Source organism: Stegodyphus dumicola, chromosome 4 (assembly GCF_044657685.1).
Source record: "Stegodyphus dumicola isolate Sdum_Otavi_A_Nest chromosome 4, ASM4465768v1".
Lineage (NCBI taxonomy): Eukaryota > Metazoa > Arthropoda > Arachnida > Araneae > Eresidae > Stegodyphus > Stegodyphus dumicola.
The window spans coordinates 26,868,678-26,885,365 of record NC_140771.1 but is presented as its reverse complement, the minus strand read 5'-3'; the positions used below and the strand labels follow the sequence as shown (position 1 = coordinate 26,885,365).

Genomic DNA, 16,688 nt, shown 5'->3' with positions numbered 1-16,688 from the left:
TGTTTCTACAGTGGCGCCCGAACTAAAAGGGATGATGATTCTCCACACCCATGATTTGGCGTTTGGGTCCCCTAAAACTCCAGGCGCCCTTTAAAAAGGGGGAATATGTAAGGTATTTCTCCCGCCTTCTTAGCGTGCCTTCGTAGTGAAGTGGTCTGCATGCTGGGCGCGTATTCCGGAGGTCCGTGGTATGATTCCCGGCAAAGGCATTGCTCATTTTTCAGTGTTATTCACGTTAGTTTTTAATCACGTTAGTTTAAATTAATGTAAAATCGGATTTCAAATAATTAAAATCTTGAAATAATTGTGACACTGTATTTGTAACAAATTCTTAACTGAAATGTCTTCGCGACTGCCAGTTTGAGAGAATTTCTTTAAAACCTCTTTGTAACTGGAAGCATATGTCTACGACTAACGGTTTAATAAACCCCTTCTAAGGACATTTATGGAGATGGTGTGTACTTTATTCAACCCGTAATAAACTGAAACCGCGAAAATCAAACGTACAGAAAGGTGATATGTATTTTCTTTTTAAGTAACTTTAAAGCGAAAATACTGAATTATTAAGTCATTTCATACAGTAAAATGTATTACTCCAGAGATATCTACTACGACGAAAAATATTTAGAGGAGAGTATTTTATTTAATATTTATTACAGTTAAAAGAATTTATTAAATAATTTATTAAATAATAAATAATTTATTAAAAATATTTACTGCAGTTTTCAAGTGAAACATTTATGGTAGCGTAACGTAACGCAGGGATCGAATATTTTTTTAAAGAAGTTCACTAAGTATATTTTTAATATCAAAAGGAAAAAAAAAACTTTAATTTTTGTTATATTTTTTATTTATCATATATCTGATTTTTATTGCAAGTTTTAATAGTGCTTATAAATTTTTATTGGAAAAATTTACAATGATGAAAAACTTTACGTATTTGCATTTTTGCCATTATAAAAGAATCGGGGAAGCTTTAAATCTTTAAGCTTTGAGTAAACAGCAATTTGTTATCGCTGTCTGTTAACACTTTGCTTACATTTTTACTCGCAACATAATAGAGCAATTTGACACAAGCGAGTTTTATCCCTCCTAAGGTTGCCAAGGGAAGATGCGACGTCATCGGTGATATCTTTATCGTGTGGAAAAGATCTATCTATATCGTATCGAAAGGGTTTCTCGCCGTTCATTCTTCTCAGTTTCACTTTTACGCCCTGGCATCGCGTTCCCGAGATCTTCGGACGATCTCTGAGGGAGTTCTCGTTTTCCTGAACACCGATATTATTTCCATTTTTGTATTCCACTGAACTTCCGATGAAATGCAGGAAAAATTGAAGTTTTTCGGAATTTTCTAATCGCAAGTAAGTGATTTTATTATAGTATGAAATTTTTAGAGGATATTTATAAAACGTTTGTTAATTTTATGATATAATAAGCGTTTAAAATTTAAATAATTAAACTGTTTAATTTTACTAGTATTTTATTTAAAATGCCAAAAAGAAAAATCACATTTAAGTCTTATTAAAGATGTACTAGATATTCTATTTACTCAGTGCATCAAGTTACAATCATATTTTATTAGCAACATAATGCTTCAGATTTTTATTAAATTCTTAACTATATACTTTATACTAAATGTATTTTAAATTATGGGAGCTAAACTTATACAATTTTTAAACAGTAAATAAAATAAATATATTCACATATTGTAATTAAATATATTATAGCAGTAAATAAATATTTAAATTATTAAGAAAGACATTTGTTGATTTCAAATTGGTCAGTTTATTGTATTTAACCATTACAGATAATTAAATTAAAAAAATTAATTAAATAGCTTATAATACGCTGAAATAAAATACTATTTAAAATGGCTACTTGTTATGCCATTCGGACGATAAATTCTGGGTTTTCCTTTCGCATTTGTCCATTTGCATGAATGATCAAAGCTTGGTAGCGTAATGATCCGAAAATTTTGGGAAGATTTTGCTCTATATTTTTATAACACAGTGTAATTTTTGTAAGTTAAGAAAGTTTTGGATATCACCCATTTCTACTAAATGATGAAGTGCAACAAAAGCGGCAAAAATAGTTCATGCTGTTTAAAGGAACTAACGTTATTACTAAAAATACAACAAGGAAATGGTTCCTGCACTTTCCAGGAAAGCGATTTGATGTACCTAATGGTGCACTTTAAGGAAGATCGTTAGAATCTGATGAAGATTGTTCCTTTAAAATCTAACGGTGTTCTTGAATGATGAAGATCGCTTCTTCGTCAGATCTGGACGAAGATTTAGTATCTTCATAAGAATCCCCATTAAACAACGTGGCAATAAATGTGCGCAACTTAGAGAATGTTACTATTCAACCTTTGTGAACTATTTGTATTCAATGGGTAATGTGCAAAAATTGGTTCCATGTATACCCCATGTGTTAAGTTACACTAACAAAAAGCAACCTGAAACTATATTGAGCGTCTTAGTGCACCTATTAACAGTTGGCTTGTGATCAATACCGATTTTTCCTTGAGAGCATAAACTTGGTGGTGGAATATAATATCCACATATCAGCGTCAGGAGGTGTTCGCCGATAACATCGCGGTAAAAATATCGCGGACGAAAACGTCGCGGAGAAAACAACGCAAGGCGAAAATGTCGTGCTACAAAACATCGTGGGAGAAAACATCGCAAAGAGAAAACATCGCAGTTCTAAAACATCGTGATGCAAAACATCGACGTCTAAAATAAAGCGGTTCAAAAACTTCGCAGTTTAAAAACATCGTCGTCGAAAATATAGTGATAAAAAAAAATATTTACAAATCATCGCATGACGATAGCATCGCAGTCATGCTTTTTTCAGGCTTTAGTAACTGTAAATGGATATTCCCATAATGATTTGTGAGCGCAAGATGGAAAGAAGGATAATTTTTGCTTTCACATTTTTTTATTAACTAATAAATTTTTGTTGAGAAAATAAGAAGGAAACTTAAGCATAGAAAATTATTGCAACTTATAGCACTTAATAGAATTTTAAACTGACATGGTTAACTAACAAAGGCCATTAATAAATCATTTCTATAAAGTTTTTACTGTTAATTTTTCATGGAAAGTATAATCTATAAGTTGCATTTAATTTTCTATTCTTAAGTTTCCTTCTTACATTTTCAGCAAAAATTTATTAGTTAATAAAAAAAATGTGAAAGTAAAAATGATCCTTCTTTACATCTTGCGCTCACAAATCATTATGGGAATATTAATTTACAGTTATTAAAGCCTGCAAAAAAGCATGTTTGCGATGTTATCGTCATGCGATGATTTGTAGATACTTTATTTTTTACCACGATATTGTCGACGACGATGTTTTTAAACTGCGAAGTTTTTGAACCGCTGTATTTTCGACGACGATGTTTTGTACCACGATGTTTTAAAACTGAGATGTTTTCTCTTTGCGATGTTTTCTCCCACGACGTTTTCGCCTTGCGTTGTTTTCTCCGCGACGTTTTCGTCCGCGGTGATTTTGCCGCGATGTTTTCGGCTGTAACCGCGTCAGGAAGATGAAAGAGTATTTAAGCCCAATGAAAAAAATCAGCACTCCTTGCCCATCCTTAAAGCAAATTCACAATAACCCGTTTCATTTTACCAGCTGAGTATTTCTTTCACTTAATTATTTAAGTACGTAATAAAAATTAATAAGTACGTAATAAAAATTCGTAGCGTTCCATCGAGAACGCTACGAACTTTTGCATCTCCTAATAAAAAAATTTCTGGCTAATATTTTAACTATCTTACATATGTATATCTGTCTCACAAGGGTCTCTTCATTTGCTTTTTTTTAGATCAGGAATGGCGGGCTTAGATCTCTTAGCCCGGAAGAGCCTGGAACGTAGCAGTGAAGCTTCCATTTTGATCTCTGGCTCTTTCCTTAGCAGCAACGAATCCAAACATCAAGATCATTGGTCATGGAGACATCTCAGAGTAAGTACATTCGATGAAGAATAAGCGTTTCATGGATTTATTTAACCAGATTATTGCTCATCTTATACCGTCTAACACTAATCAATTAGTTTCCCTTTGAGTGCTGTCGTAGTGTAAATAGTTAGTACAGCCAGCCAGCAATTGAAAGATACGTATTTCGAATCCCAGTGGTGGAAACGAATATTATTTATTTTACCAGGCTTAAAAAACGGAATGTTGAGGACGATAACTCTTCACCGCATGGATTCGTTCTACTGAGTCGCATGCCTTTCTCCAATAGACCTTTAAATGGGAGAGAATGTAAAGAACACTCGTTTTTCCTTGTGCTTGCTTCCTTGTGTCTATAGTTTTCTTCTAATCATTTAATCTTCATTCAAAGGTTATTCACATAATATTATAACGCTGTTTTGAAGCTATTAAAAAAGGGGAAGGCGTATTCTTGATAAGTCAAAATAAAACACTAGATACTTCAACTGTTTCTAGCAGATTCAGAACTTCTGAAAATATCAGCCTATCGAGAAGAGCGCTGAACACTCAGGTTGAAATCCTGACAAATGAGCTGACTGATCGTTTTGCCTATGTGTACAAGCCAGTTTCCCTTAGAAAGTCCTCCACAAAGGCATTCTTTCTGTTACGCAGATGTCCCTAGTGTACTTTGCCATAAGCAGTCAAACCGAAACTGAGCTGACTGCATGGGAGACTTCGTGTTTTCCACATATGTACTGTGAATTTCGCTGTATGCAAGCCGGATTTCGCTTAAAACGTTGCCCGAGGACATCTCTCTTTTTCGGCAAGTAGCCCCTCGGGCAACTTTGGCTAAAAAGCCTGGTAAGCTAAATAACGCTAGCCATTCCGAAAATATCAAGAAGAGTTTTCGTTGATATGGAATATTAATAAAAAATTATTTTATTGCTTTTAAATCGTTAAGCAGTTACAAAATTATTAAATTAGAAAGGTAAACTACACTACACGGAACGTTGCACTCTAAGAACTGGTTGTTTGCTAGGCCGTAAACAAAACTTGATTGTTTCACACTCTCACCATTTTTGTGAAGGCATATGGTTTATAAATGCATGTTAATACAAACTAACATAACACAACTGTCAAAAAATTTTGGAACGATTCTGTTGAGTATGTTTCTAACTTCAGTATCGAAGTAATAAAATTTACTCATTTGGCATGACAGAAAGAATTGCATTACAGCAAACTTACGTCTTAAAATTTTGTCGCCTTTACGTACTCCTATTACAACTGTAATTTCATTTGATGGTATCTTTATAAACCTTGGAAAAATTAATTTAAAAAAATGGCCTTGGGAAGAAAATCACTGATGTATGAACTTTATGTGCACAATCAAACGGAAATTATTATTCGCTACCATTTTATTCAGAAAAAACATTTTGTGATAAATGGTTACTTTTGCAATTCATGCTGTATTAAAAATTTCATTTAAAGTTTGATTTTCGCTTAAGAAATCCGTAAAGGAGTTGTATGGAACTCTAAAACTCCACCGAACACAGTTGAAAGACAAACTGCCATTAAAGACATAGTTAGTACACAGAAAAAGCGTCAAATCAGTTATCTTGATTAGTTGTATTTTGAATGGATTCAAATATATGGATTTGTAACATAACAGTACTGATAAGCAATTACATTAATTTCTCCTATTCTAAAATAATCTTTATTTAAAATAAATTAAAATTCCTTTCAAAAGAGCGTTTATCTGCATAGTGGCTTTCTGCGCTGTTGCCACAGTCTGTTGGATTAAATATATTGATTCCCCATGTTTACATACACTTTTTTTATCTACGTGGCTTGATTAAATGCACGGAACATTACATAACGCCTGAGGTGCTGTCAAAACACAGGTTATTAACAGTAACGGCCTTAGCGGTTGTCTTTGTCCTTTGGGTTAATTTTATTTTAATAAGCTATTTAAATTTATTGTAGTCACCCACACTATCAATTCGTAAGTCACTGGTAACCATCGGTTTTCTGTCATCTTCGGCTTATAATATAGCTGTTGATATACTTTTTTAAGGTATTTAATTTATAATACCTTCGTCTAATAATTTTATGGACCTTTGTAGTATCATTTTAATTAATAACAAATATACTTCTAGCATATTTATCGCGTGCCTCCTTCAGAATAATATTTTGCGACATGAGGGAAGGCCACTTATGAAATAGCCGCGTGCAATGACCCCGTGCCTCCCGACCTTCAGCAAGAAATGATTCATAATATATTAGGATTTCCCAGGTTACTAATTACTCGTATATCTGTCTCTGATTTTTTAGGAATCAGCTGTGGAAATCATTCATGCTGAGAGGGTTTTCCTCATGTTTTTTTGCTGATTAATGCAGCACATCTCATTGACAGCGAATTCGTTACCTGAAATAGGTGTCTTTTTATACTGTTGTGGGTTGCCAGTTGAAAGAAAACATTATCTGATGACGTTCTTCTAGCTTTTACTTGAATCAACTATTTTCCGGAAAACAGAATGATGGGTAACAGCATTGTAGGGTTTCCCTTAGTTTGTGTAACAAATTATTTTAGGCTTGGTACCTTTCCTGAACCTCTCATTTTCCCCTCGCATTTCCTCACCAGGATGAAAATTTAAAGTTAAGTGAAGTGAGTGTTTAAACGGACGAATTTTGTAGTTTATTCAGAGAGTGATTTCGCTCGCCAGCGCATGTTACTATTTAGTCCTTGCTGTTACGCTGAGTCGCTGATACGCCTTTTTGGCCTTTTAATAAGTCTATCGCCGGGTACTCCAACAACCTACCCGGCGAAAGCCTTAAATTTAAATTGTTAGTCAAGCACTACTCTTTATCTTTGACTTTCTTATTATTCTTAAGTTCCACCGCAAGTCGTCGGTGTTATTGTAAGCGCGAAGTATGTGCTTTTAAGTTAAGAGTTTGACGAATAATAAAGGATTTATTTTACCCTCCTTCTGTGTTGGTATTATTCACGCCTGTGCGAGAATTCGCCAGGTTTCCTCGTAAGATCCAGTTTGCTTTATGATATCTAAGAGAGCTTTTTACCTTACAGCATCAAGTTAGTGATTCGTCAAAATTGCAATACGTATTTGTTATTTTCTTTTATAGGTTGTTGTTTGTGGATTCCTGTTTTCTGAGATGCATCTAAAATAACTAGTATGGAGGAGTCATAACAGATTTTTTTTCAAAGCCAAGCACGGGACAAACATTTAAAAAAGTTTTTCTCGAAACAGAGATTTTGCATGCTCGCATATCTGGCGTGGTGCCGACGATTTGTTTCGTAGTTTTTCATTAATCTTTCATTCATTGTAATGAGAATTCATTATGCTAAGCATTTTCAATATTTTTTCCCCTTCATAGTTCCTCCTCTATTCTGATCCAATTCAGATGTATTTACTATCACATGCTGCTCTTAAAGCCCGCTGATGCCGCCCGCCTCACAGACCCTAAAAATGTACGAAATTAAATTTGAAGATGAAAATTGGCTCGATGAATTTTAATTGATGGGAATATTTACTAAATGAATTAAACAAAATATTTTATTTTATTAATGCAGAATTTTTTCAAGTAATACTAAAATTAATCGGCGTGTCTTATAACTGAGTCCTGCTCAGTATCGAAGAAATGTGGTGTGTTATATAGGAAAGCGATTGCGATTTGTGTGTTACTGCAAAATATCATCTCAATCATTCCAATTTTACTTTGGGATAAATGTAAAGTTCGTAGAGTCGATAGGTTATTTTGAAGCAGGAGACGTGAAAACTGTGCAATACCTTCGCCGGGACTCGAACCTGGACCTCGCGAATACGCCTCGACTGTGCTATTGTTACACCACGAAGGCATGCTAGAAGGAGGGAGAAAATACCTTGTATTTTCTATATTCTTGTATTTGAAATAGGCGGGGCCTGTCATGACCATAAGATCAACTTGTTTGGTTAGGCGGGTAGGGCTGCGCCCACTACTGATCATGATACCTTGTATTCTATCTTTTTTTTTAAAGGCGACTGGGGATTAGGGGAAGCATTCTCCAAATCCTGGTAGTGACGAATTTTGGTCCACTACCTTTTAGTTGGGGCTCCATTGTAGAGTCATTAGGTTATTTTGAGGCAGGAGACGCGAAAAATGTTCAATGCCTTCGCCGAGATTTAACATGGAACCTCTCGATTTCGCGCCAAGTGTGCTACCGTTAGACCACGAAGGCATGTTGGAAGGAGAGAGAAAATACCTTATACGTTTATTTTAATCAGCACGTCAATTTTTATGTTAATTCCTCTCTGTATTTCTACTTCTTCCGTCAGTCTCATTAGAAATAGTCGCGTTTAAAATTTTTGTAATTTTGCTGTTGAATTGTGTATGCCGAATTGCGAAGCAAATGATGCTTAATAATAAAGCTAAAAAGAGCAAAAACAAAATGGGTAAAAAGAAGTTACTAGGAGTCAGTGCAACAACAGACTGGTAGACTGCAAGCTCAACGAAAGCGTAAAAAATCTTAACAAACCCTTTTGGGCAACCTTTAAAATATGAAATCGTTCGGATTTTTTTCCCATAATCGTAGCTCCATTCCATTTAATTCATTTACATTTTGTTTGATTTATAAATGCGATCTCATCATCACTTAGGACCATAATGCTGTGAAGAATTAATCTAATAAAAGTCCATCATTTTTAGGAATTGTCATAACTAAAAATATCAAAAATTTTTTTTAAAAATACAACACATTTCATGACATTATGCTATAAGTTTCGAGAAATATTAACATGGATGATTGTTTTCCTTTATATCCGAAGGCAAAAAGATAAAAAATATGCGAATATTAGTTTAAGTATTAAAATAAAACCTGAAGGTGATTTTAAATTACGTCCAAAGGGCCGTTTTTTTAACGCTCTGTGTGTTACATTTATTTATTAAATACAATGTCCTTTGCACTTAAACCCTAAAATTCAGTTCAACGCAAAATAATTTTAAAATGAGCGTATCTTTAGAATTTCCGATACACAGTTCTACGCGCTTAAGATAAAAAGGCCCCCTCCCCCCGTAGAGTGTTGCCATTGCTCGCTTTTAAATCGTTGAGTTTGTTAATCAAAAATTCGTTAAAGTTTTACAAAATATGAAATCGATCATAAAAAAATTCCAAATTTCAAATTCGATCTTCCACATGCCCATATTCGTAGGAGGATTACGTCATTCGAAATTGAATAGCTTTATGTACCGTTGTTTTATCACAATGCGAAAAACATACATACATTTATGCAGATTTTTCATTATTTAATTTTTTCAAATATAATACAGCGTGATAGTATTTGGTGGCAACAATTTGGAAAGTGATACAGCCTTTTAAAATTTTCAAAGCAAAATCGCAAAACGAAAACAATTCTCCTCAGGGACGAAGCCCCTTTGGATTAACAAGGAGTTATAAGAACAATTCAAAACATTTATAAAAATTTTGAAAAGACTGTTCTGAATATTATATAACCATCGGAAATAGTGAAACGTGTGAAAGATTTTTAAGAAAGTCGGATGGACTGGAAGAATTCGAAATTAGTTTTCAGATTTAGCCCAAACAGAAAACGCAAATTAGATAAACAGTGCAAGAAAAAATGATTTTTTAATACAAAATTAGTATTTATAATAAGTAAAATATCTAAACGTTCTCACAAAACTGGTAATTGTTTAAGCTGATATTAATTATGCGATTGATATTCAATTCCACTATCTTACAATATCTCGCAAAGAAAAAAATTTTAACTTTCGGAAAACGAAATGTCTTCTTATTTCTTGACGTTTATTATTCTTTTATTATTCCTTTGAAAGAACGAATTTTGGGAGCTGCAGAACTACTTCACTATTTTTAACTTGCCAAACATCTGGATATTGTTGAGAAGTTGAGAAAACGGTCTCTTTCACATCTTTCCTCATACAGTTGAAAATTTATTTTTCAGACAGAGAGCAGCAACCAAACTTTGCATACTGCTTCGTGTGCCTCTTTAATTGGCTCATTACAAAGGCAGCTTATTTAAAATGACGTTGCAGATTTGCAGATGTGAAAAGTAAAATAAACATGAAAACTTACCTGATTGCCATAACGATGAAAGAAAATGCTTCTGTGTTTTGACAATGACTCCTTCTCCCATTTCAGTAATATATATATATATATATATTATAAGAAATGTTAAAAGGCTAATGCTAAAAAATACATTTGACACTATAGTTCCTTAGCAAAAATGTAAAATCATGTAATAACTAGAAACAATATTAAAGTAGTAAAAGCTATCTCGTAAAAACTAAATGTAAAAATTACAAATCGAGATGACTTCAAAATTAAAAAGGGTGAGAAAAAAATTAAGAAATTTTAACGCACAAACAATTTTAAAAAGAACTCTTGTAAAAATTAAATACATTTCAAATACAGAGTCCTGTTTTGTATTCTTCTTTGGTCTTTGCAAGACCCATTTCGATGCGATTTTATTATGTTTCTTTTGATCCTTCTCCTTATAAGGTTTATAATTTTGAGGCTAGAGAGATATCCCTTAAAATTGTGTAACTTTTGGACTAATAGCTTTTTAGCTATTTATTTTAATTGCACATTTGCCTAACTAGGCTTCTGTATAGTGTTTTCCTTGTTTAATAGTAAGTTTTACATTTACAATTTAAATTACAGCTCGCCAATAGCTTTTTAGCTATTTTATTGTTATTGTACATTTGCCTAACTAGGTTTTCTTGTAAAGCTTTTTCTTGTTAATTAGTAAGTTTCACATTTACAATTTAATTTATGGCGCGTCGGGAAAAGGAGCGATATAATTGAGACTTACTAAACTTTTTTAGATTATTAAGTTGGATTATTCTATTAGTGAAATTACGTTTATAGTCTCAATTATTATCGTTTGACGAAACGCGCTATAGGTATTAACTTGATTCGAGTTTTGAGCTGCTTTTCCCTTGATAAATACGGCTCAAACCTCGAGTTGAGCTATTTACCATTTATTGCAATTTTTTGTACATATTTACTGTGTATTTGAAACTGCGTATCTGTAACTCAGTCAAGGTTTGTAGTAAAATTATTAAGAATTCTTTAAGCTTGTAAGGTTATTATTATTATCAGTTTATCAGTTATTATAACTTCAGCATGTACTGTTAATTCTCCTTTCCGTTTCCCTATCAGAATTCAAATCATTTAAGCTAAGGTTCTTCGGATTGAAAGACAGAGCATGTTTCGGCCTCTCGAGGCCAGTTTACTGTGTTTAGCCATCTTTGATAAGATTTAATTATTCGGCTTTGCGTTATAGTTGTCGTCGTTTTAAAAGCGATGGACACGGTAAACATTTTAAAGGTCGTGAGAAGTTTGACATAACTTTCCGTTAAATCAATTGTGTAGCCTTTTGACTACTCGTTTTAGTTTCAAATTTGAAATTTACTGTTATTTTGAGTTATATCGCCACAAGTGGTTGGCTGATTTGTCAAGCAATGAGACGTGCGTTGTATATTCAAAGTTCTGTTTTATTAAAAAAAGTTTATTTTAAAACCTTCTCGAGACTCTATCGTTGATTTCAGACGAAGCGATAATTCGCTCCAAGTCTTTTAGGAGCTTGATTCTAGTTTATGCTACCAAAGAAAATCAAACTCTAAAAGCTGTTTCCTTTGATCCTTCAGAATGCTTTCAGAAGAAGCGAGATCTTGGTTTAAAATGTGTAAATGGACATTTTTTGCAACACACACCGAACTCAAATAGGAAAAAAAAAACATACAGAAAATCGAAGCTTACATTTTTTTAAATAACTTTGAATGAAATATTAAATTGTAATCATATTTTACGACATATTTTATATAAAATATAATTTGTTTCAGTTGGATCCACTACGTCGACAAAATTATATAGGAGAGAAGCTTCATGAAAAGTTTTGCCATGTGTCTTCGATTTTGTAATTATGGTACTACACAGAATATTGCCAATCGGCAAAATTAAAAAAGTTTCTAATTCCATCTTCCAAATTTAAGTAATATATAATAGCTGAAACAAGCAGCTTATAAGCCATGAATGCACTTCCTAGTAATTTAAATCTTTATTATACTTACTTCTTTTAACAATCTATCCACTTGATACAATTTTAAACGCATTAAATATTTTGCCTACATGGTAGTTTTGCTAAACGTTGGCAACGACATCGTAGTTAATAAAGATATGTCTTATGATCGGTATTTAGCATATGATAATGAGCCATTTGGTTCTAGAATTTTTATCATTTCTTAATTTTTTATCCAAAAAACTAAGCTAATTTCACTTTGAATTGATTAAAGATAATTTAAAACCATATCAATGCTTTTAAATACATGTAAATATTATAAATTAAATGTATTTTGAGATATATCAAGTATGTACGTTATTAAAAAACAAACTATTATGTTAAATTGTTGGTATGTATTGTTTTTAAATTATTTAATAATTTAAGCTATTTTATATTCATTAAATTTGGAGATAAAAGTAATAGTTACTTGTTTTGTCGAATGGAAGCATTCTGGAAAATAGCTGTTCTGTTGCGAGGTCATGTGAGAACTTTATGTTTCGAAGTATAGTAATCGTTCTCTTGTATGGATAAAGAACGTAAGGGATATAAGGAATTCGAATTCCCTAGCGCGTGCTTTCGCGGTATAAATAATTAGCTTGCTGATATAACAATTGGAATAACTGTGGTCCAAATCCTGGTAACGGCACAATTGATTTTTAAAAGCGCTTGCTTCAGCGGCAGCTAATAGTCTGTACACCAGCATTTTAACTGAAATTGGTGGACGAGCGTACTTGATTATATAATTTTTCTGCTGAAAGCTATGTATTTTTAAGATAAAATTAACACTGGGAAAAATTCATGTAAACGTGCTATCCAAATTGGGATTTCCCATTGCGTCCGAACATCAAAGTGTTCAATAAAGGCGACATTGTTCTCTACCTCCTTCCCTATTCTATGAGATACCCAGTCATGGATCATGACGCGTTGACAAACCGAATTTCAACTTTTGAACAGTATTACCAGCTGCGACAATTAGTTATCGTCTTCAACTTTTGAATAGTATTACCATCTGCGACAAATTAGTTATCGAAACCCTAATTAACTGTCAGTTCGCTTAAAAACAGAGGAGCTGATATCCGCTTTCCTTATGTGCATGCTCATTACAGTTTCTATGGGAATGAAAGAGATGATTTCTTAGCTAAAGATGCCTTAAATTTCCCCAATGATATCAACATTAGCATTCCAAAGAGCTATTGGAAGTCCTTTCACTATACGAAGCTTTTCGCTAAGTGGAATGAGGAATATATTTCATCTTGTAATGCGGAGGTCACCAAAACGTTCTTTCCTTCTATTTACAATAGACTGCATTCCGAGTCTTTCCTTCCTATAAATTTTAAAAGTTTCTCAGTTTTTATCTGGTTAAGGTAAATTTGCAAGTTACCTGTTTCGTTTTAATCTAAGATCAAACAATTTATGGGAATGTTCAAAAAGAGTACCTCAGGATGTGGGGCATTTGATTTTCTCGTGCCCTACATTTGATGGCCCTAGATTATGCTTGCAGAACGATTTGAAAATGTTCGGAGTGACTTGGCCAGTGAACTTACCTGTTTTCGTGAAGTCCAGACTGCTGTTCTCTGCTTTTATTCGTTTAATTTATGCATGTCACTTTTAATGTTTTATTTAATTTACTTCTGTAAGCCCCGTGTTGTTCATGTGTGGTGTACGGGGAGTCTATATGTTTTCATATAAAAAACACCGAATTTCGAATTACGAAGAAGACGTGTTTGTGTTATCATCCTTTATGTTCCTTACTTCACTTAAGGGAGAGATCAAAGATATACATCGCACACGATTATTTTGCCGATCTTGTTCTACATGGGATTATCATACGTAAACAAAGCAGTGATTGACATATGACATTTGGTTTCCATGTCAGAAATGTTCCTTGCATTCGATATGTTTAAGTAAACGCAATGAGACCAAGGTCGCGAGCAATAACGCAATCCGAGATGACAAATGAAAATGACACCAAGATCCTGTCGATTGTCAGCGCGCCAAGATAAAATTGTAAATCCTGTCATTCATTTGAATCCGCCGTGGGTGGCGAAAAACACGCAGCTCGGGCGACGCTGGAATTTCCCGTGATTGCGTATTTGCTGCACTGCAGAACATCCCAACGGTCAGGAATTGATAATAATTAGGCGGAGCTACCAACTCGCCAGATAAAACAGGGAAACTCATGATATTTCATCACATTTCCTATATTCCGAATACATCTCCAAATATCCTGGATATTAGTTTGTCTAAATTCAGATCATTTTCTTCAAACATAAATTGAGGGAAACTGTTAATTAATAAATTCTCAAAGGAAAAGCAAATACCGTGAAAAACATTTTGATGACCCCCTCCGCCCCGGAAAAAATAAGGCAATGATGTTGTTATTATTAAATTCCTGCTATTAGCTCACACTCTTCCTGCATCTTGTTCAAATTTTCAATCGTTAATAAAATACTTTTTATTCATCCACTCAAGTTCAAATACATTTTTTTTTAAACTTGTAGTGGATGACACTTAATGTTAATACAGTTTTTTCACATATTAAAGTCAAAGCCTACTTATTTATTCTTGTTTGTCGGAACTAAAGATATGCTGTATGATATGAATTAAAGAATTGTAGTTTTATAGAGTTGGACGAAGCGGATGTAATGTCCCATTAATGTAGCGAAAATTCTCCCGATATTTCTGTGTTAACATGATAATAATATATGTTTAAAATATAATCCTTTAAAACGTCCCTTGCTTTACAAACGGAGAATGCGAAAAGAAACTACAACACATCGGAAACGACGATTAGAGAAAGGAAAACAGCAGCTGGTCAAGCATATGTCGCCTTGAGTCGTGTGATATCATTAGATGGAATATTAATTGAAGAACTGTACTGCTCGAAACTCACTGCAAAGGTTCCTTGCAGTAATGAAGCATTACAAAAGATGAATAGAATGAGAAATTATAGACCACCATCAGCTTCATAAATTAGAAACGAAAAAATGTTAATAAAAAGTAACTAAAATAAAATTTTTCCTTGTTTAGTAGGAATTGACTTAATTTTTTTTAAATTATTTGTTTTTGATGAAATTTATGAACTGCGCTAATTTCAATTTTTCCACGAGGTTTTCAGAGTAACTTTTCCAGTTGAATTTTATTCTATCTGAAACTGTTTTAATATGTTACAGAGATTAATAGATTTTTTGGTTGCAGCATGGGGGTAAAAATTACTTCTACCTCCATGGATTACAGCTGAAAACATCGTGGTGGGAGCAATGTAGAAGAAAAACATCGAGTACGAAAACATTGTGGACAAAGAAATGTAGGGGAAAATATCGTCACTCAGAACATCGTAGGAGAAACGAATCCGAAGATAAAACATCGTGGTAGAAAATAAAATGATGCAGAAACTTCGCAACTTTAAAACATTGTCTTTCAAAGTATCATGGAAAAAAACTAAAGCACATACAAAACATTACATAATGATAATATCTCAGCCATGTGTTTTCTGGCTGAATAAAAAACATTTAAATGAATTTTTGTGCAATTATTTGAAAGAACAAGAAAAAATAAGTAATATTTTTACCTCTATAGTTCATATTTTTGTGTCAACGGATAGATTTTTTACAGAGAAAGCAAGTACGAGACTTAAGTATTTATCATCTGGAAATTAGTAAAAATTAATGCTACGTTTAGAACCTATACTTAAATAATATTTTAAACTCGTGTATTTTTCTCCTTCTACTGTTTTTATGAAAATCTGCTCAAACGTTTTTATAAAAGCGGTTATTAAATAATGACTTTTAATAGCAATCAACGTACTTTTAAAGTTCTCTTAACAGCTTTACGTAGAATTAATTTTTACTAATTTCCAGATTTTTAATACTTAATTTTCTTTAATACTTTTTCAGTAAATGTTTAATAATATAAAAATATGAAATATCGAAATAAAAACACTATTTACTTCTTGTGCTTATAAATCATAACTGCGATGTTATCATCATGCGAGAATTTGTATGTGCTTAATTATAAACCACGAATTAAAACTGCGAAATTTTTGCAATGCTTTATTTTTTGCAATGATATTTTATACTAAGACGTTTTCTCCCTCATTTCTTTTATAGCGCAATGTTTTGTACAATGAGGTTTTTTTTCTCTTGCATTGTTTCCCCTCGATATTTTTGTCTGCTTTATCTTTGAGGCGATGTTTCGGCGGGCACCCGATATTTTATGAATACTTAACTGACATCTGATTAACAGATTATGGTAATATCAGTATGTAAATTGTACATTTCTAGTTCTGCAAGATTGTAGGTATATTAATTGTTAATTTTAAGATTTAATTTCATATATTTTATATTAAAATCTTATAGTAATTGTTTGAATTATCCAAATGATTCATTTGAATTTAAATCGAATTTTGCAATTTAAAGTTCTTTTGAAGTCGTGTTTCCGTGTAGAGAGCAAAACTTTTCGGTTTTGCTTATTTCAAATTTGGTAGCTATGGTTAAGGCAATTACTTAGTCAAGGATCGAATATTTCCGACAATTTTCGTAATTTGGGGGGGGGGAGATTTTGTTTAAATTCCTTTAATAAAAGTCTCATATTCAAAACGCAAGGACTAGCAAGCGCAGCAATGTAGCGTATTGTTACGAAATGCGGTAAGATA

At 32.9% G+C, this 16,688-nt stretch overlaps 1 protein-coding gene across 4 annotated transcripts in view; it reads left to right on the top strand.

The window, feature by feature from the left end:
• Positions 1–16,688, top strand: part of LOC118186485 (adenylate cyclase type 2-like) — a 216,462-nt gene that overhangs the window by 72,435 nt on the left and 127,339 nt on the right. For 3 of the 4 annotated variants that reach the window (XM_035356587.2, XM_035356585.2, XM_035356586.2), the window contains exon 2: positions 3,836–3,974. In XM_035356587.2, the coding sequence (XP_035212478.2) occupies positions 3,843–3,974 (132 nt within the window). In that variant the 5' untranslated portion in view covers positions 3,836–3,842. Of the gene's footprint in view, positions 1–1,160; positions 1,362–3,835; positions 3,975–16,688 lie in introns of those variants that run through there. The other variant, XM_035356588.2, reaches the window with a different exon arrangement.